The 19,999-nt window shown below is 42.2% G+C and overlaps 2 protein-coding genes across 4 annotated transcripts in view; one reads left to right on the top strand and one right to left on the bottom strand.

The window, feature by feature from the left end:
- The window catches only part of peli3 (pellino E3 ubiquitin protein ligase family member 3), a 41,997-nt gene extending 41,199 nt beyond the window's left edge, over positions 1-798 (bottom strand). For 2 of the 3 annotated variants that reach the window (XM_085254985.1, XM_085254964.1), the window contains exon 1: positions 679-798. The gene's annotated coding sequence lies outside the window, so the exon portion shown is untranslated. The remainder of the gene's footprint in view (positions 1-678) is intronic. The other variant, XM_085255011.1, reaches the window with a different exon arrangement.
- Positions 618-18,412, top strand: rce1a (Ras converting CAAX endopeptidase 1a). Its single transcript, XM_085255023.1, has 8 exons — positions 618-1,135; positions 5,757-5,859; positions 5,960-6,043; positions 7,364-7,442; positions 7,541-7,708; positions 9,087-9,158; positions 9,245-9,307; positions 11,919-18,412. Exons 1-8 carry the CDS (start codon positions 966-968, stop codon positions 12,140-12,142), a joined length of 963 nt encoding a protein of 320 aa, XP_085111149.1. The 5' UTR covers positions 618-965; the 3' UTR covers positions 12,143-18,412.
- The last annotated feature ends 1,587 nt before the right edge of the window (positions 18,413-19,999 follow it).

The following is a 19,999-nucleotide window of genomic DNA, read 5'->3' on the forward strand; positions in this document are numbered from 1 at the left end:
ACCAAAAGTCCAGACTCCCAGTGATAAAGTTCAGGAACGTTTCTGTGTATTACAGCAAACACAGCAGTCTTTTCTCTGTATGTTTGACTTTATAAATTGATTTATTATGAGCAACGCAAATGTTAACAAATGGAGACACTAATTGTTACAGTCACAGCCTGCTGTCTTTAACAGGCTCAATATGTTTCTTGCCTTGATTGTGTGAGGATTTCTCCAAAATCCTCAGTGTTGATCACCGTTATTGACAGTCTGGTGTAATAAGTAGCTTTGTTTGGAATTGCTTCACAGGAAAGCATTATGAAGATGTAGTCATAGCCAAATTGGGCCAGCAGATGTCACTGTGGAGGAACTAAGAGGAGAACAGTGTGGCACATGCGCAAATGATCCAAAGTATTTATTAATCAAATCCCCCCCCCCCCCCCCCCCCCAAAAAAAATGGGCCCGATATCACAGAACTGTTACATGATATTAAACCGAAACTGTCAATTCACCTCTGTAGAGTGGGCAGTCAGAATGAAGCTCAATGAAGTTAATATCAAGTTGTAGATTGAAGCTGCTCTTCATATTTCTGGCCAGCAGATGTCACCACAGAGAGCAGTGTTGAAAAGCTTCGAGTAACCTGTTTCGATACAAGCTTCAGAAAGCTTCATTTGGTCATCGCGAACTTTTGGAACTCACCTGCATCGTAGATTAATCGCATCGTAGATCCCACACGGCCACGACCCAGAAGAAGACGAAGAGGACGCTAACGGTAGCACCAGCAAATATCGGAAAGGAGATACGATGACGTAATCAGAAAGCGCCGTAGACGTTAGCAAACCAGTTAGCTCCGTTAGCCCGCAATTTGAAAGGAGCTTACTGACAGCTTCGTAGGTCGTGTGGGCCAATGTTTTATCTTGGTAAATGACCCAGCAGCACCTCTGGTTCCTAGCAGCTGTTTGGTTTAGTCCTGGCTCGCCTTCATTATGACAGAGGAAGATGATTTACCAGCCAACTTTTTGACAGAGAAGATGCAGCACAGCAGTGGAGAGCTGGTCCCTCCCGACGGCCTGTGTTGGTTGTCAGTGCTGTTCTGTCTGATGCTGGCTTGTTTTTATGTTGGCAGCTTATATGTGTGGAGGAGTCACCTGCCGAGGTGAGCTACATACGCTTTATAGTGGGGCTTATTTGAAAGGAGAGTCAGTGAACTGCTTTCATTCCTGTATTATTTACCCATACTCAAGTTTGCATCAAGTTTGAATTAATATTTAATTAGAAATAACTGATCAGTCTGCATGTTTGTGGAGCATGTTAAAGAGTCACTGAAGAAAGGCTGGTGGCATCTGCAAGTGAGCTTTTTCACGCGGTTCCGTTCGTTTTATTGAGGAAATGTATCTTCTATGATAATCTTCAGTACTCATGTCACAGTGTGGCTACCAGTGCAGTAATGAAGCAATGACAGCTTCCTTGTTTCTGACTGGATTAACCTGTGAGGAGCTTCCAGGGCTGTTGCTACTTCACCTCCACCTGGGCACACTGCAGACCAGGTTTTACATGTGTCCTTGAACACAGCTGATTTAAGTGGCTAAACGACTCTTCAACCTCTCTTGAAGTTCTCCAGGCCTGGTAATGAATGAATCATTTGATTCAGGTGTGTTGACCCAGGGTGAGACCTAAAACCTGCAGGAGATGGGCCCTAGAGGCCTGGAGTTCTCCACCCCGCTGTAGACTAGGACAGCTTCTTTTCTCAGGGTGTTTTTTAAACTTGAAGTAAAACTTGGTTCAGTTTTTCACTCACAGACGCACAAAGAATTTCCTGTCATCTGACAAGGGCATATATGGATGCAACAGTTGTCAGATTCTGGGCCAGAGCAAGTATTTAATAACAAAGTGGCCAATTGCAAAAGCAATATTTTCTTTGTTTTGCTTGACTCTGATTGTTTTTCTTTCGTTCCTGTGCTTGTATCAGGGGATCTTGAAATTTGAATGGCTACAAAATAGGGCTGCTAAATTTATGGAATCCTGTTTGGCAACGACTTGATGGCAGTCGAGGCAAAAATCTAACAATGCAGAAGTTTGCACAAAAAATAATGGATTCCTTTCTGTGAGGAAAAATGAGTCCTTGGTTCATTCTGCAGCTAAGTGATACTTGTACTACAAAATGTTCATGCTCCACTATATCACAAGCGCCTGGCTCAGGCTTTACTTTGAAGTTGTGTTGATTATGTTGCCACTCAAAATGGACCAGGGCAGAGACTAGATGATGTCTTAAGTGTCACTGTGTGTAAAGATGCATGTATCCTGTCACCTATCATTGTGAATAGCAAACGCCACAGGACTATACTGCGATGTTCATATTAGCTGGCCCCAGTCATATAGGGAAAGAAAATGCAGATTCTCTAACCACTTGTGAGTGGTTTCTGGTAGTAGTTGTGAAGCTGATTACTAAAGCGCCAGTCAAATGGGCCTAAGACCCGTCAGTGACTCTCTGCTTGTTCCTAGGGAAAAGTGTTTATTCCAGGACTGAATGGTGAGTGGTTCATAGCAGTCGTGAGAATGTACAAAGATAGATGAGCTGTATAGTGCTACGCCATAAGTCTCCTTGCTACTAGAGCAGGGCGGCATGGCCAAAAATATATATCACAATATATATTTGAAAATTTGCGATAACCTTATAACTGACGATATAATTTCTGCGAGACAAAGTAAAACTCCACAACTTTACTCGCGCAAAAACCCCCATCATCCATTTATTTTCACTTAAACAAGCAGCTGTTTTTTATGTGCATTAAAGCTGTATAAACATTTAACAGTGCAAATGCAAATTCCTGGCTGAAAGCTTAACCAAAAGGCATTTCCAGTAGAAATGTGCTGACATATCCTGAGCATAACCATGTATAATATCCACTGAAGTTAAAAAGAGCTGCTTTGCAACATTAAACTGCAGTGTGCCAAATAAAAAAATCAAATATGTATTTTTCGGACCATAAGATGCACGGGATTAAAGAAGTCCAGACGCCTTTGTTTCCCAGCTCCTTAGACAATAGAAACTCTCCTGTTTCTTCCCCTCTTATCTACTGTGTTTGCACAGGTGTAGAGAGCAGCTGCTTACACCTGCCCACAGAGTCATAACAAGTGGATGGCACAAAGCTAATGCACCAAAACGCTGGCCTCCACCCTCCTGTTTGGTTTAACAACTGTTCTGGGAGGAAAATGTTGCACTGACAGTAACGTCAGACATTTAGCACTGCTGTCTTTGATGGTACTAATGTAGCAGAGACTGTGGCAGCTCATCGTCATCACCACTCCATTCATAGTGATGGGAACTGATAAGTGTTTAGTGATTCACAGATATCACTTATTGATTGTGTTAATAATTCTCACTGGTTCCCTCGAGACATTTACAGGCGTTAGTCTGCACGCTGTGGTCAGAGGTTTGTGCATGCTGGAGGTATTTCCCCTCTTTGTTGTGTTTGGGTCATTACTCAAAATAGCGATCTATCACACAGAACACTGCTCTTAGAGATAATGCAGTACATTACTTAAGTACTCCAGGTAATAGTAACTTTTACACTCTTTGCTGTGTTACTTTCTCTGTAAAATGATCTGAAATGAATTGTCTGATAATTACCACTTAACTGTAAACTGACCCAGGCACCACCACAAATCTCTATTAGAGAAAGATCATGTGTGTGTCCTCCTTTAGAATGCAAGTATGACCAGAAAGCAAAGATGAAAACCACCAACCAAAAAAGGAGACTTTAAAGCACGAGTGGGGAACTCCAGGCCTCGAGGGCCGGTGTCCTGCAGGTTTTAGACGTGTCCTTGATCCTTGAAGTTCTCCAGGCCTGGTAATGAACAAATCCTCTGATTCAGGTGTGTTGACCCAGGGTGAGACCTAAAACCTGCAGGACACCGGCCCTCGAGGCCTGGAGTTCCCCACTGCTGCTTTAAAACGATCACCACAGTGATTTACAAACATGAGCCCGACTGCTCATCACTGCTTTTGCTACCAGTTGAAGGTCAACGTCTGGCTGCTGGGCTCGGATCAGCATTCACTCAGCTTTTTAACTCCTCTGTCTTCTTGGATAGCTTAGGCACAGCGAGCCGTCTGTGAAGATGCCAACGCTGTGTTAGCAGCATAACGAGGTGCTTCTGTCCCACACATCGTGCTCTTGTCTTTTTGTGCCATAAAAATATGTAGACTGTACCACTAATCAACTGAAATCAGCTGATTGTAGTGTAAGTGCCAGTGGAACCGATGAGCTGAACTGACAAGAAGACTAACAAAGACTTGAACTACTAGGGACCGCTTCTCAATTTCCATCCCTGCTCAGACTAGAACAGCACACCTGCCCCCACAGACTGAAGGAACATCTGTACTGCAGATGTTAAGAGATCTTAGTTTCCTTAGCAACAAGCGACAACTCTGCCCTTTTTTGTATATTTTTTCTGTATTTAGGGAGTAGTGTGGTTTGTTACCTATGTGTAACCCTAGATATTTCTATGTCCAGCCCAAAGACTTTCACAGGCTGGAGAGGAGGCCTGAATCTTTGAAATTCTACTATCATTTCCTTCATCTTACAGGTGTTCAACAGGAGGTCGTTTTTGTGACTTTTACAGGATCCTTATATTCAGAATTCTGTCCATTGTTAAAACCACAATGGCAGTATCATCTGAGTGTTTCTGGATGTGGCAGGACTCCGAATGGTATTTGAAGTCTGCTGTACGCGATGTGAAAGGGGACAAAGCCAGGACAGTCCCCTGTGTTGCCCCCGTGCTGTTCCAGAAACACAGTTTTCCAACCTGACTGTGGTCTTTCTGTCAGGTAGTCTGTAATCTCTGTGAGCTTGTCAAAGATCACATGAGTGCCAGATTTCTCCAGATGAGCTCGGGCACGGTGAAGCATGTAGAGGACGGGGGTCTCGTATGTTGTTGACCTGAAGTCACAGTCGGTGTAGAATCAGCTGTTCCAAGGTTTTCATGATGTGCGATGTGGGGTCCACTGCTCTGTAGGCGTTCAGTTCAGCTGGACACTTCATTTTTGGTACAGGATGTTTTCCACAATGTCAACACCTGCTTCATTTGTACTCAGATTAATGACACAGGTGTGAGAGGGGAAGGAGAAGGAGGGAGGGGGGGCTGTGGTGGAGAAACCTGAAATCTGATTAGGACCAAATATTTAAAACATTCTTGCACCAACTGAATGGATGTAAATTGCAGTGACCGTGTGATGCATGCTTCCACAGCTCACATCACCTCCCAGATCACAACGACCACTAAATTAGCCACTGAAAACTGTGGCGCTTGCAGACGGTCTTTTGAGTGCTCAGAGGAGAAAACGCTGTATAAGAACCAGCCCACTTACCAGTTACCATTTAAATGGGCAACTTTAAAGCATGAAAAAACTGTTTCACAGCCCGCTGTTTAAATAGTTTTATTACAATGTAAATCCTGCCAGGCAACTGCTGTTGTGAGTTATAGATGTATCAGTAAGACTGAATGGGGCTGAGATGAACCTGAAAACTTTTGGGTTGTTTCAGTCTTCAGCACGACTCCATGCAGCGCGGCTTTTATCATTCACATTGATACCAGAGTGTGTCTGCGACGCATCACTTTACATTTGCAGATTTGTTATTGGTTGGAGGATTTTAATGTGCTTCTCTATGTGTGCATTATTAAACCAAAGCTCCTCCATCTTATCAGCACACAGAAGCTGTTCATATCTCCTGCTTGTGTGCTTGGGATAACGTTCTGTGCGTGTCCCCTGTCCTCAGGGACCATCCTGCTGTCATAAAGAGACGCTTCACCAGCGTCCTGATTGTGTCAGGGCTGTCGCCCCTGTTTGTGTGGGCATGGAGAGAATCTGCAGGCGTCGTGGTGAGTTGAGATCTTGGATAACTGTGCTGTGTTCCAGTCCCTCAGGATGGACATTTTGTGCTGCGTTGTATCACAGTTTCTGTTTTCATTTGTGTGTCAGAATGGCCCGTCTTTGCTGGTTCTCATGGGAATCCGGTTTGAAGGCCTCATTCCTGCCATTATACTTCCTCTGCTCCTCACCATGGTAAGAAACAGCCAATGTGCTTACCTAACATTACTACTGGGTTAGTACATGTTCATCGTTAAACTGCTTGATTGGAATATTTTGGGAAAGAAAACATTTATTTTTCTTTAGTTTGAATGATGAAAACATCAGTTGTGGGAAACATGCACGCTTTTGTGTCCTTGTAATGTCACTCAGAATAAAATATGAGAATGTATAGAAACAATTTCAAATAATAATTTAAATTGTTACTTTATTAATGTTCACACACTAATTTTCAACCTAAAATATTCACAAATGTGATATTTATACAAATATACTGAGAACTGTGAATCTGTAGTTAAATATTTTAGTGTTGCTTTCATTCGTACTTACATTCACCTACAACCACAACAGAAAAGTAGCCAGGGAGATGAAGAAAGGAGGCGGAAATACCCAGAGTCTATGAGTTCAACAAACAGGCTGGTGGCAAAAACAAAAAGGCTTATAGTGACTCATATGTGAGGCTTGACACTGAGGAAGGAGAAAAGGACTTCTACCATGTGGCTAGACAGAGTCATAGAGAGTCTTGAACGAATGTACTGAAGAGGTGGAACCTCTTGAGGAGCTGGAGGAAAGAAAAAGGAGAGTGAAGAGGATGGATGGAGGACAGCGAGGGCAACGCTGGCAGCTGGTCTAGATGACATGTCTGTGGGGGTGTGTGGATGTTTAGAGATTTCAGTGAACCTTTTAACACAAGTATTTAGTCTTGGAAAGTGGGAGGATACCTAGAGATAGAGAAGTGGTGGTTTTCAAGAACAAGGGCGATGTGCAGAGCTGTTGTAACTATGGAGGGATAAAGTTGATGAACCATATCATGAAGCTATGGGAAAAAATATTGATGTTCGGTTATGAAGAGAGGTGATGATCAATGATCAGGGCGAGGGCTTCGTGTTGAGAGATAACACGACAGATGTTTGTTTTCAGAGTGTTGTTGAAGTATAAAGAAGGTCAGGAGTCGTACTGTCTTTGTGGATGTATAGAAAGCTTATGATGAGAAGGAACTGTGGCCCCACATGAGGAAATCACGAGTTCCAGTGAAGTATGAGGACAGCGAGACAGTGGTGACGTGTGCAGTAGGAATGCTAAAACAATGGTTTGAGTCAGGTGAGAAACTCGAGATGCAAGAAAGACACAGATGCTCGGATTTGTTTGACTTTCAGATTCAGCTTCCTTTACTGTCATTCAGTCAGTGCTCACTGCTGAATGACATTATGTGGACAGAGGAGAAAACATACATTTTATATGCAGCTCTGGTAATGGCAGCAACATCTCAAATATTTGTCTGGCCATGTGCTGCAGGTCCTGTTTCTGGGCCCACTCATGCAGTTGGCCATGGATTGTCCGTGGAGCTTCACCGATGGGATCCGGGTGGCCTTTGGTGAGCCAACAAGCTGTGCTGTGTTTTATTCTTGATTCATGATTTTAGATCTGTTTCTAAATTTGGTTTACACCTGTTGCTCTCGCTTCTTCCTCTAGACCCGTGGTTCTGGATGTTGTGTGCCAACGATATGCGGTGGCTGAGGAATCAAGTGGTGGCGCCGCTAACTGAGGAGCTGGTGTTCAGAGCATGCATGTTGCCCATGTTGGTGCCCTGTGCTGGTCCTTCTACCGCTATCATAACCTGCCCCCTCTTTTTCGGAGTGGGTGAGTGCAAGTTTTTTCCAGCTTAGCCACAAGTTGTTTATTTATTTTTCTGTTTTTATTCAGCCGTTTTAAAAACTTCACAATGTGCTGAAATAAATACTCAAAAGTCCCATCGAGAGGGCCGATGTGCGTTTATCATCTTCCATATTGAGTTGACTGGTTCAGCTGCCCGTCACTACCAGATCAACTGCCGCCTGCATGTTCGAAGGTAACTGCTTGGACAAACTGCCCGAAATGTGTTTACAGAAACATTTCAGGGATTTTGAGTCATTCTGCACTCCAGATGCGTTAATTGTGTTAAATTGTTTTTTTACTGGTTTTACTGTAATTATGAATTACAATAAAACCAGCTAAGAAGAAATAAATACACGAGCTTCTAATTTACAAAATATTGCACCAATGGAAGAAAGCAGTTCTGCATATTTGTTTAATATTGAAAGATGTGTCCTTCTCAAAAATGACTCCAGGATTCCTCGCTGTTACTGCAGGCCGAGTCAGTGCCACCCAGAGTGTTTAGCTCTTAGCTGGAGGAGCAGCAGCTCTGAACGGGCTCAAGAGACACTAACGAGGGAAGCGAAACAAAGTGTCCGTAAACTCGGCGGGGATGCACGCTTCGATTCACCTGGCAAATATACTGCCAACAACACGGATGAACTGCCAGATTTGCAACTTTGTGCTTCTCTAAAAGCTAGATAGGTGACTACATCCCCGGCTGCTTGTGGATCGTTATACGGAGCTTTCTGAAAGAGGAGGCGAAATCTATTTGTATATAAACAAAGGTTGGTGTTTAGATGGCGCAGTGTTGGGAAAGAAACATGCAGTCCCTCACCTAGAGACCATTATCACTGAGTTTAAATCATTTCATACTCCACAGGAGTTCACCTTGTTAGGCCTGTGTTAGCAAAGCATCATATACCGAACACTGAGGACAACACCTGGACTCCCTGCTCGTTGTTCTTCAGACATGAGAATTCAGCCAGCACATGAACTGTCCACCAGGGACAAAAGCACCTCTGTCCCCCATCTGCTGTAGTCTGATCACTGCCTGGTTCATCCTCTCCAGACTTACAGGCAAAATCTGAGCTCTGTCGCTACCCTGTTTACAGGACACTAGCCTTTATACCCACCATTACAGCGCAGGAAGCCCTGCAGTTTTCTTCTGAACGATGGTGTCGCCACTCAGACAATATCGCTGCAAAAGAGCACAAGTCAAACAAAGAAGCCACGACTTTGAGTGCTTTTTGGAAAGTTTTTTCCCCCTAACTTTTGTGTTGATTGGAAGTAGCAGTGTGTATAATAAGTAATACAGAGTGTGTTCCAATAATGTCTGTGTTGAAGTTGCAGCATGTCTGAGTGCCTGCTCTGTCCTCTCTTCCAGCTCACTTCCACCATGTGATTGAGTTGCTGAGGTTCAGACAGGGCACTCTGTTGGGTATTTTCGTCTCTGCAGGTGAGAACATCTTTTTCACTGCGTTTATTGTGACTTCATCACAGGATAGCAGGAAGATGCACTTTTGTTCTTCTGTTTTGCACCAGTGTTTCAGTTTTCCTACACGGCAGTGTTTGGAGCCTACACAGCCTTCATCTTCATCAGAACAGGTAAGAGGCTTTCCTTCACTATTCTTGTTCTTGGAGCGTCCCGTCGGCCCGGCGCTGGGTGGTATGATTAAGTTTGGGTTTTCTGAGCCGGGCAGTCCAAGCCTGGGCTTAAGAGCGTTTACAGAAATGTTGTCTGTCATCAGTCCTGAAGCAGCAATTAACCTGAGATAAACTAAATGAAAGAAACTTACCAGTACGTCATTTTAAAATAAAATGCACAGATCAGCCATCGTATGAGCCAACAGATGTGCATTACTGGGAAAAATATATCTGCTGTATGTGAAAGAGGATTTAAGATCATTTGTGCATAGCTTTCAACGTTGAAGTGCACTGAATGTTTTTTACAGTTACAAAATAATTGAAGGTTTACTGAATATGGACAAGTTTGATTTGCCATATATGGTGACATGCAAAAGTTTGGGCACCCTTTTCCTTCATAAATGATTGGTTGTTTGGATCAGCAGTTTCATTTAAATATATCATATAGCAGACGAACACAGTGATATTTGAGAAGTGAGACGAAGTTTCTAGGATTTACAGGAAGTGTGCAATAGTTACTTAAACTAAATCAGGCAGGTGCATAAATCTGGGCACCCCAACAGAAAAAATACATCAATATTTAGGAGATCCACCTTTGCAGAAATACCGCCTCCACTTCTTATAGCTTCCAATGAGAGCCTGGATTCTGGTTGAAGGTATTTTGGACCTTTCGTCTTTACAAAACGTCTCCAGCTCAGTCAGGTTTGATGGTTTCCGAGCACGGACAGCTCTCTTTAACTCACACCACAGATTTTCAATAACATTCAGGTCTGGGCTGAGATGGCCGTTCCAGAGCGTCGGACTTGTTCCTCTGCATGAACGCCTTAGTGGGTTCTGAGCAGTGTTTCGGGTCGTTGTCTTGTTGAAAGATCCAGCACCGGTGCAACTTCAACTTTGTCACTGATTCTTGAACATTGTTCTGAAGAATCTGCTGATACTGAGTGGAATCCATGCGACCCTCAACTTTAACAAGATTCCCAGTCCCTGCACTGGGCACAGCCCCACAGCATGATGGAAGCACCATCACAGTTTACTGTGGGCAGCAGGTGTTTCTCTTTAAATGCTGTGTACTGTTTCTGCCATGCTTTGTTATGCCCAGATAACTCAATTTTAGTCTCATCAGTCCACAGCACTTTATTCCAAAATGAAGCTGGCTTGTCCAAATGTGCTTTAGCAAACCTCAAACCTCCGTTTGTGTCATGTGTGCAGAAAAGGCTTCTTCTGCTTTACTCTCCCATACAGCATCTCCTGTGCAAAGTGCGCTGAATAGTTGAACGATGCACAGTGACTCCATTTGGTGTGTGGGTTGACTCTGACTGTTCTCACCATCCATCGCCTGCTTATCTAAGGTTTTCCTTGACCTGTCACTTCCGGCCTTAACTAGAACTGTGCCTGTGGTCTTCCATTTCCTCACTATGTTCCTCCCAGGGGAGGTGATAGCTTTTTGTATCCTTCCCCTAAACCATGATGTTGAACATGGTTTGTTTTCAGGTCATTTGAGAGCTGAGGCTCCCAGGTTGCTGCTCTCGAGAGAAGATGCAAAGAGGAGAAAAACTTGCAACTGGCCACCCTAAATACGCTTCCTCATGGCTGGATTCATCTGTGTATGTAGGTCAAGGGTCAATGAGCTTACCAAACAAATTTTATGTTTCAATAATTAGTGCTGAAGGCATCCAAACCAATAAAACAACGCGGGTGCCCACATTTATGCACCTGCCTAACTTAGTTGAAGTAACTATTGCAAACTTTCTGTAAATCCTGTAAACTTCATTTCACTTCTCAAATATTGTGTTTAAATGAAACTGCTGATCCAAACAACCAGCGATTTATGAAGGAGAAACATGAAAATTATTAACTTATTAACTTATAATTAACTTTTGCGTACCACTGTAATTTAGTAAAACCTAAAAATAAAATGTTTTCCATATTAAACAGTCGTATATAAAGGCCTATGGTATATGTAGTTAACTGTTCGGGACACTGCAGCCTGCAGCTTGTTCCACAAGCCTACGTCATAGTTTATCCTTGTCTCCAGCAATATTATATGTGTGGGATTTAGAGACATTAAGTTAATAAGTGTGATGAAGTAATTTAATTTGCTGTAGCAGTTATGCGCTGGACGTTGGTGTCATTGGCCTTGGATGAGTGTTTAAAGTGTCACACAGTGCACAGGGTGGCCAGTGTGGCCTTGCAGTGTGGAGCAACTGCTCCGTCTACCAGTAGCTCATGTATTGAGTGTGCCTGTTCATCGTACTGTGGTACTGAGGTAGGTTACAGTCCGGCAGTTGGATGAGAGCGCTCTCTTCTGTATATAAACTATACTCTTCATCACTCAGCAGTTTGGTGTCCAAGCTTGCACGTTAGCTGATTATCTAAAATTCTTTCCTCTTGTCCAAAATGTTCTCTTCTGTCTTTAAAACACAGTTTTAATATTTTCAGTTACAGGATTTAAAGGATTATTTTTAAATCAAAGCATTTGTTTTTCGCCTGTCACAGCTGAATGGGAAGCTGACGGAAGCTGTAACGCTGTCAACCAGTGGGAGTAAATGGCTGTTTTTTCTGTCTGTTACAGGCCACCTGATTGGTCCGGTACTTTGCCACTCCTTCTGTAACTACATGGGTTTCCCTGCCATCAGCACAGCTCTGGAGCACCCTTACCGACTCACTGTCCTCTCCTCCTATTTGCTGGGGGTCCTCCTCTTCTTTCTCCTTCTGTTCCCCTTCACCGACCCCTCCTATTACAGCCTCCCAGTCTGCACCCTCACCTCCTTTCCCAGTTCCTCCTGCCTCTCCTGATCCTTGTCCCACCCTCACATTTCTACTGTTGTCAAGAAGTAATTGAGGGTGTTTTTGCTTTTTTGACTTTTTTTTTTTTTCCTCATTAGCGTTAAGAGTTAAGGTCTGTTGGGCCAACAGTGACGACTCTGTTGCCACAGAGAGGGGAGGAACTCTGTAGACCTGTTCCTCGGTCTGTAGACACTTTGTTTGTCTGTATTTATGTGGCACCAGTCCTGTAACTGGTTCTCATGGTGTGCAGAAGTTAGAGTCGCGTTGCTGAGACTAAGCTGAGAATAAACTGGGACAGTCGATTTCCAAAGACAGCTCATGTATCCTACACTGCCACACAGATACAGGATAGTGCAGCAGAACTGACATAACACAGATGAGCAAGTTGTCCTTAGAATGCTGGTACATCTCTGTGATAAGGTACCACAGTATACTCTGTGATGGACTCCATTCGGTCTGACTCGTTTCCTGTGAGTCTGCTTTGCTGCACCTCATGTTTTCATTATTACGATGGCTGCAATCACCTCACTGACATCACAGGACAGGTTGGAAACAAACGTACTTCCTGCTCCTTTCACCTGGCTCGTTGTTTGTGAGAAACATGACTAATTTATATTTTCAACAAATAGTCCGTTGTATATTGTGTATGTGCAGAGCGATTGCTAAGTTGCTCACGTCAGTTGCTAATTATTTTCACTTTTGTGCCAGTTTTCCACGGCAGGTTCCAGTTTGTAATCTAGTCTCTGTTTAAAATGAGATTTCTTAGACTTTCCTACATCGTATGTGTGCAGACTGAGTAGGACTCATTTAATTTAGCTTCAACTAAATAAAACCCCAACACGTTGGGCATAATTTAAGAGAGAAGCAAGCAACGTGAACACGCTTTACTACAAACAAGAGCTAGTCAGTGTTGCTGAAATTAGTCACCAGTACATGCCCAAAGGACAAAAGGTTTGTCGCTGTTTTAACCATCGTTCGCCATCAGCAGGCAGAAATACAAGCACTCAGGATTGTCGCTGTTGATGGCGCCCTCTTAAATAAACCAGATTATGTAAACCACTTATTTTTACATCATATTGAAGCCAAACAAATACATTTAGCAAAAACTGAATAAAACCCAAGTAAACAGGAAGCTTTGAGTAAATCTCAGTGACCTCAAGGTCCGAGGTCAGGTTCTCTAACACTCTTGTGAACACAAAAACTATATCATAACTAAGTCGTCTAGGATTTTCAAATTGATGCAGTTGGTGCGTCTACTAAAAATCCTGAAAGAGTTTGATTCTCAGTGACCTTGACCTCAGGGTCGGAGGTTTGATAGCAAATGTGCATCTATAAGTAGCTCTGGCAGCAGCTGGTAGTTTTAAAGAGGGTAGCATCTGTGACCAGTCAGTGACTAATAAGATGATAAGCCCCAACTGGGAAACTCCTGAATTGAACCCTGAACGGCACAATGTGCAATGTACAGAGGTACATTTCATTAAAGTGCAAAGTGGTTTAGATACTATGGTTTAACTATTACCTGACCTGTGCATGATTAAGAATAATCATGAGAGAATAGTTACAACAATCAAACTCAAGCTTTAGCTGTTTGCACCAGACTTCTGTGACACAACAGTGTGCCCTGACCCTTCTTCTTAGTGACAGACTGGTACAGTCGCCCAGTGTCTCTGCTTGCTTCATGTCCACTAGTAAGCCAGTCACAGGTTAAAGCTAATGTGAGACTGGAGAAAACAAACAACTAAACAAAAAACCCAGAAAACTTGAAGACACAAAGCTGCACTCTTACTGTGAAGACAAAGTAGATTGCTCTGACCTTCAGCAATAAGTCCTACGTATGGAAAAGCTTGTAGATTGATCTTCAGTCAGTGAAATATGTCATTTTTGTTCGTATCTAATTCCAAACATTTTTCATGTGGCGTGTTTTGTCTCGGCCTTACCTCCCTGAAGCTGTCAGTCGAGGGCAGCGAAGCACTTTGGGAAATGCAGAATGAACTGATTGTAAGGAACAAAGGACCTTTCAGTTCTGTTTATCATCCCGATGGCATCAGTCATCTGGTACTGAAAAATCATTTCCCTCGAACTTATCTCCTTGTCTGCTTCCTACTTTGACTCATAAGTGCTTGATTGCTCTGTTCAGTCCAGGCAGGTAAAAAGCGACGTGCACACCTGATATTCACTATTATAGCAGAAACTTGGAGCAGTGGTGAACCTTCCCAGAGTGGCCAGCCTACTAATATTAGACCAAGAGTGCATCAATGACTCACCCGGGAGGAAACAAAAGAACCCAGAACAACATCTAAAGAATTGCAGGCCTGACTTTCCTCAGTTAAGGTCAGTGTTTGTCATTGAAGAATACAAAAAGAGGAAAAAATGGCCTCTGTGGGAAAGTTCAGAGGTGGAAACGAGGGCTGACCTAAACAACCACAAATACTTCTGGGAAAATAGTTTGTGCACCTGTGAGACAAAAAGTCAAGCCTTTTGGAAGACTACCCTCTCAGTATATCAGGTGTAAAACTAACACTTAATTTCCTACAAATAACATCATGCCAACAGTCAAACATGGGTGGTGGTGGTGGTGTAACTGTCAGGGCTGCTTTGTTGCTTCAGAGTGAGCAACATGACCTGTAACGACGCTGTTGGTGGTCGAAAACCTTTCATTGTGTCTGAATTAAAACAATTTTGCAGAGAAGAATGGGCTGAAATTCCTCCACAACAACGTGAACAACTCTGGTTGTGTAGTTATTGCTCCCAGTACTACACAACCAGTTACAATATTTAGGAGGCACCACTAGACACACCGTCTGCCAGTTTCCATGTGGCTGTGTGGTGAAATATTTGACTACTTACCCCAGTTTATTTGTATAACTGCTGAATAGAAACAGTGCTGGCCTGGGCGTCAGTTTCACATTGATGTTATGATCCACCCTGTTCCAAAACACAGCGCCTGAACTTTTTATTAATGGGGTTTTTCTTACATTTTACTGAAAGGTCTAGAAGATTATATTATTATTTTATTTTCCAGTAATACAAAATAGTGTGCAGAGTCCAGTAGCCTCGTGAAGGAAGACTTAATTCAAATTAGATCCAGTCTGGTAATCAAGTCACACACTGTGCTGGGTGATTTACTCACGATTCTTTTAGTAATATCAATTTACAAGAGTCAATCCACAAACAATGCATGCCAGTCAATTCAGTTGCATTTACAGATAAGGGCAGGAACGATTGTCCCCAGCTTGTTAGTATTTGTTTTGGTCTTCACAACGAGCACTATATGGTTTGGGCTGTTGTGTTGGAAGACGAAACGATGACCCAGGTCCAGTTTTGCTGCTGACTGCTTGAGTTGTGCTTTATCATCTTCACATATCCTTCTTCATGATTCCTTCCTTGACAAGATTCCCAGTTCCAGACACACTGAAGCAGCCCCGCAGCATGATGTTTGACTGCAGGGATGGTGTCCCTTGGGGTGTGTGGTCTTTGTGACCAGAGCGCTCCAATTTCATCTAATCTGGTCAAAGAGCATATTTGCAGCATGCACCATTTTTCTCAGGGTTCTCCTTCGATTACTTCAGTCTGGCTTTTTCTTGGTCTGCAGTCCTTTACTGATTCCAAGCTTGGCTAAGTCTAGAGTCTTGGCAGTTGTTCCGCGGTCTTGAGAACATCTTTTACTAGTTTCCTTTCCAGAGTCTTTGAAATGGTTCACCTCCTCGTCTACCGTGTTTTATTTGTGCGCTGTGTGGTTCTCCTTGAGTTTCTCGATCATACTTCTTATGCCAGTTTTGAAACCCAGTGATAACTTTGTATAGCCATCTCCTGCTTTGTGAGCATCAACCATTCTTCTCCTCAAGTCTTTCTTTTCATTTTGGTGTGATGTTTGACGACTTGAGCCCTCGCTAAAGTCTGTGTATAAGTCAGAAGATGACTCTCAGTTTTATAAGAAGTTAAAGCACATCTTTGCAGAGCGGGGCTTTGTGCAGGGGCCCAATAAAGTCAGTTTGTCAGGGGGATAACTACATTGAACTTTGATTCTGCTTTTATGTGCAAATAGAAGTAATATGTGCTTTCTAAAGAATTTAAAAATGCTATTTTGAAAATCCAATGCTCTGTCAAAAAAGACAAACTGAAAATATTTTTGTCCTCATCTGTGTGTCTCTATAAAATGACATTCTTTATGTAAATGTGTTGCCAACAACAGTCACAGACAGATATCTGAACAGTTAAAGCTGCACTCCACACCTCTGCAGAGTGAACATTAAGGCTAACAAGCCAGATGTTGAGTATTGAAAGGAAGGGTGTCAATGCAGAACATCCCATCCTGTGTTTAATATATTTCTAAAAGTAGATTCAATTCAGTTCAGTTTTATTTATATGGCTCCAAATCACAACAACAGTTGCCTCAAGGTGCTTTAAAGTTTAAGTCGTCAAGTTTGCTTGCTACCATTTTGCTAACATCCTGTATGATAGAGGCATGCAGTTTCCCTTCTGCCACAAACACACCAGATGAGCCACTGCTTCTACAGCTAGTTTAACTTGATCGAACCCAGAGGATGAAAGTAACAGCCTGAGAGTTAGATACTTGATTATTTATTATTTTGGATGTATGGCTTTAATGCGTTCATTAGAAAAACATCTATAAAATCAAGTGTTTCATGTTTCTGTCGTTGACAGAAGAATGAGCTGCTACATGTGAACATGTCTGTCATTCCTAAACACGATGCGATACTTTGGTTAAGACCTTTGAATTATAGCTGAAAATCTATAACTTGACTGTTTGATTAAAATTCACTTGATTCACTGAAGTAAACAGAGGCAGCATTACAAAAACTCTTGTTTAATTCTGGGCCTACCTCTATGCAGAAATAGGATTATTAATAATAAATGATAAACTGTGAAGCTTTCAGAATCTTAAGAAAAACTCAGCACAAATTTGGTCTTGCTGGCTTGCACTACTTGAGCCCAGAGGATGTAAACATGTTCCAGTAATACCGGCATCATTAACAGACTGGTTCTTATATAGTGCTTTTCCACTCGACTGGAGCACAACATGCCTCATTCACACCAGCTCTAAAATTCAGTTCAATCATTTATTGGAGAACAAATTGGTTTTCAGTGTCATGTCTAAGCATACAGACTGAGATGGCCCGGGAACAAACCACCAACCTTCCAGTTGGTGCATGACCTGACCTGAGATACAGAGTCACACTTACACATGGGGGATCTATTTTACTGGGTTAAATCACTAGCATCTTAGTGCAAACTGATTAAGACCAGGTTATGTTCAGAGTTAGGGTTTAAAATCAGGAAAAGCATGCAGTTATTTTTAAATTTTGATTTAAGTGCTGTATAGATCGACTGCTGTAAGAATATATTTATATATGCAAACTGATAATCAGTACTCTCCTAATCCCGACTGAATGAATCCCAGATTTCCTGGCTTTACCCAAAATGAAAATGCAACCCATGAAATGAGGTGACACGTCCTGAAATAAAAGCTGAAACATGGTTTCTGCAACTGCTCAGTTATGTGGCCACTCACACATCAAATCAACAAATGCATACGCATGCTGGGGGCCGGTAGCATCAGTTATAGTTCTTTGTGAGCATGTGTAGTGTGAGTACAGATCCTGTCCTGGTTTGATTCACTGTCTTGCCTCTGACGTTACCTCACAGAGACTGGATATACACTTCATACCAGGTGGAAGCAGCAGTTTCCATCTAATTATTCTCTCTGAGACCAAATAGTCGTAGTATTTTCTCCTCGTCTTCATTTGACTGCAAGTGTTTCACTTTCCTCCCACTGACATTACCTTGAAGATGTGGGATTGATGATCAGACTGAAGCACTGGTTTGAGGCTTTTCTTTGTTTGTTTTTTACTGTTGTTGGAGAAAAATACTTCCTCAGCCAATAGTGAGTATTTGCTACTGAAGATGCACAACCTGTACATGTGAAAGAATAGGCAGAAGGCAGAGTCTATTTTTGCTTAAACGGCTCCTTATTTTCATACAGAAATGCAAAGGACGATTGTTTCACACGTGCATATGTGAAATCTGAGACATCTGCTGAATCCAAACTCCAGATATTTGTATCGAGCACTATATTTTGTAATCAGATGTATTTTGGTGACAGTGTACAGATATGTGCATGTATTTTATGCTCACTGTGTCCCACTTGTTTTACAGTTAGAGGCTACAGAACCATGTTTTAGTACAACAGTCTTTTACAGGAATTTTGCATTTACTGCAAAATATAAATTTGTAAATAAAGAATGTCGTTTTATAAAACTGCCAGCGTCTGTGCTTTTGTCTCTTAAACATTGACTGTTAAGTAATCTTGTCCTTTGTCTGTTTTTTAAAGTAAGACAGTCCCTTTGATCCAACGACAAAGTACTGTATCATACACAGCGGTCCCTCGTTTATCGCGGGAGTTTCGTTCTAAAAATAACATCCGATGGGTGAAATCCACGAAGTAGCCAACTTAATTCTTTACAACTATTATAGATGTTTTAAGGCTGTAAAACTTCTCACACTTTATAGACTTTTCTCATACAGGCACGAACATTTTCACACTTTTCTCTCTTGTTTAAACTCTCAAAGTTCAAACCTTCGTAGAAACATAAGTCCAGTATTATAGAATGAAACCAAAGATCAAACCCTGTTTTCAGGTCCACAAAATGGGAATAGAGAACTCAACATTAATGAATCAATGGTACGGAAGTAGAGGAAGTAAGAAGAATGAGTTTTGTTTCATTTAATGCGCCTTATAATCTGGAAAATACGGTAATTCTACCTTCCTTTAGCATGTCTAGAAATCCAACGACCTGCTCTACCTCCTGAGCTACTACAGCCACCCCGTCAAGGCAAAATCCGTTTCCTTGACGGGATATATTGAGATGTAGTGACAGCAGCAGCTGCTTCTATCCATGGTTTCATTTTTCCTGGTAGTACCCAAAGCTCATGATGAAGCTCAGGTAAGAAAATGGGTGCACAGTTGTGTCAGTGTCCAAATATATATGGACCTGACTTTTGTTTTTTTACTTGTTGACTGAGTCACATTCCAAGTAGAGTTATTTAAAGGACATGGACATAATGTGTCGAGCACAGATGCTTTAATTTGAGGGTATCCACATTCAAAGTGGATGAAGAGTTTAGGAGTTTCATCAATCTGTAGAACAGAATCAGTCTGGTCCTTTGAATATGTGTATTTAATTTCTTTACACTCCAATCTGTGAAATGAATCGTGTTATTGTTCTGTAGTATGTCAGGTTGTTCTGCACAGTGTACGTTTGCATGGGATTAATGAAGACTGTCATTTTTAGAAACTTCCACCAGAAAATTAAAAATGTTATTGTTTGGCTTTTTCAGTGTTTTATTTGATCCTGAGGAAATCGGTTTGGCTGAGATTAAAGTTATAGTTTTCACACAGCTGAATAAACGTCACTCAGAAAACGGATTAAACAGAAGTGTGAGACGGTCGAGAGTTTACTCCAGTGTCCTGTTATATTTTAGATAGCAAGGAGCAGACGGCCGAGTTTATTAAACTCCACCGAGACAGCGGTGACGCAAATCAGAAGGTTAGACCGTCCCATTTCACAGCCTCGCGGCCTTATCGGTCTTTGAAGGACCCGGCCCACGAAGGCTGGGTCCTCTGAAGGATTGGGCCTAGGAATTGGGACACAGCACTAGTCCTCCTTTATCCTTGGTTCTTTACTGGTTCTTTGTTTACTGTGCTTCACACAGCCTGATGAGGAGAAGTGGTACAGAGTGAAAATGATGAACTAACGGTGTAAGTTTTATTTCGGAGCTCCGCGTTTTCTGTGATTGAGAGTTAATTGAAGGAGGAACAAAAGGTGCTGATAGGCATCTGATAGT

The sequence above is a fragment of the Mchenga conophoros genome, linkage group LG3, assembly GCF_057382185.1.
Source record: "Mchenga conophoros isolate Kocher_MC1m ecotype Shallow Benthic linkage group LG3, M_conophoros_male_GT1.1, whole genome shotgun sequence".
In the NCBI taxonomy this organism is placed as follows: domain Eukaryota; kingdom Metazoa; phylum Chordata; class Actinopteri; order Cichliformes; family Cichlidae; genus Mchenga; species Mchenga conophoros.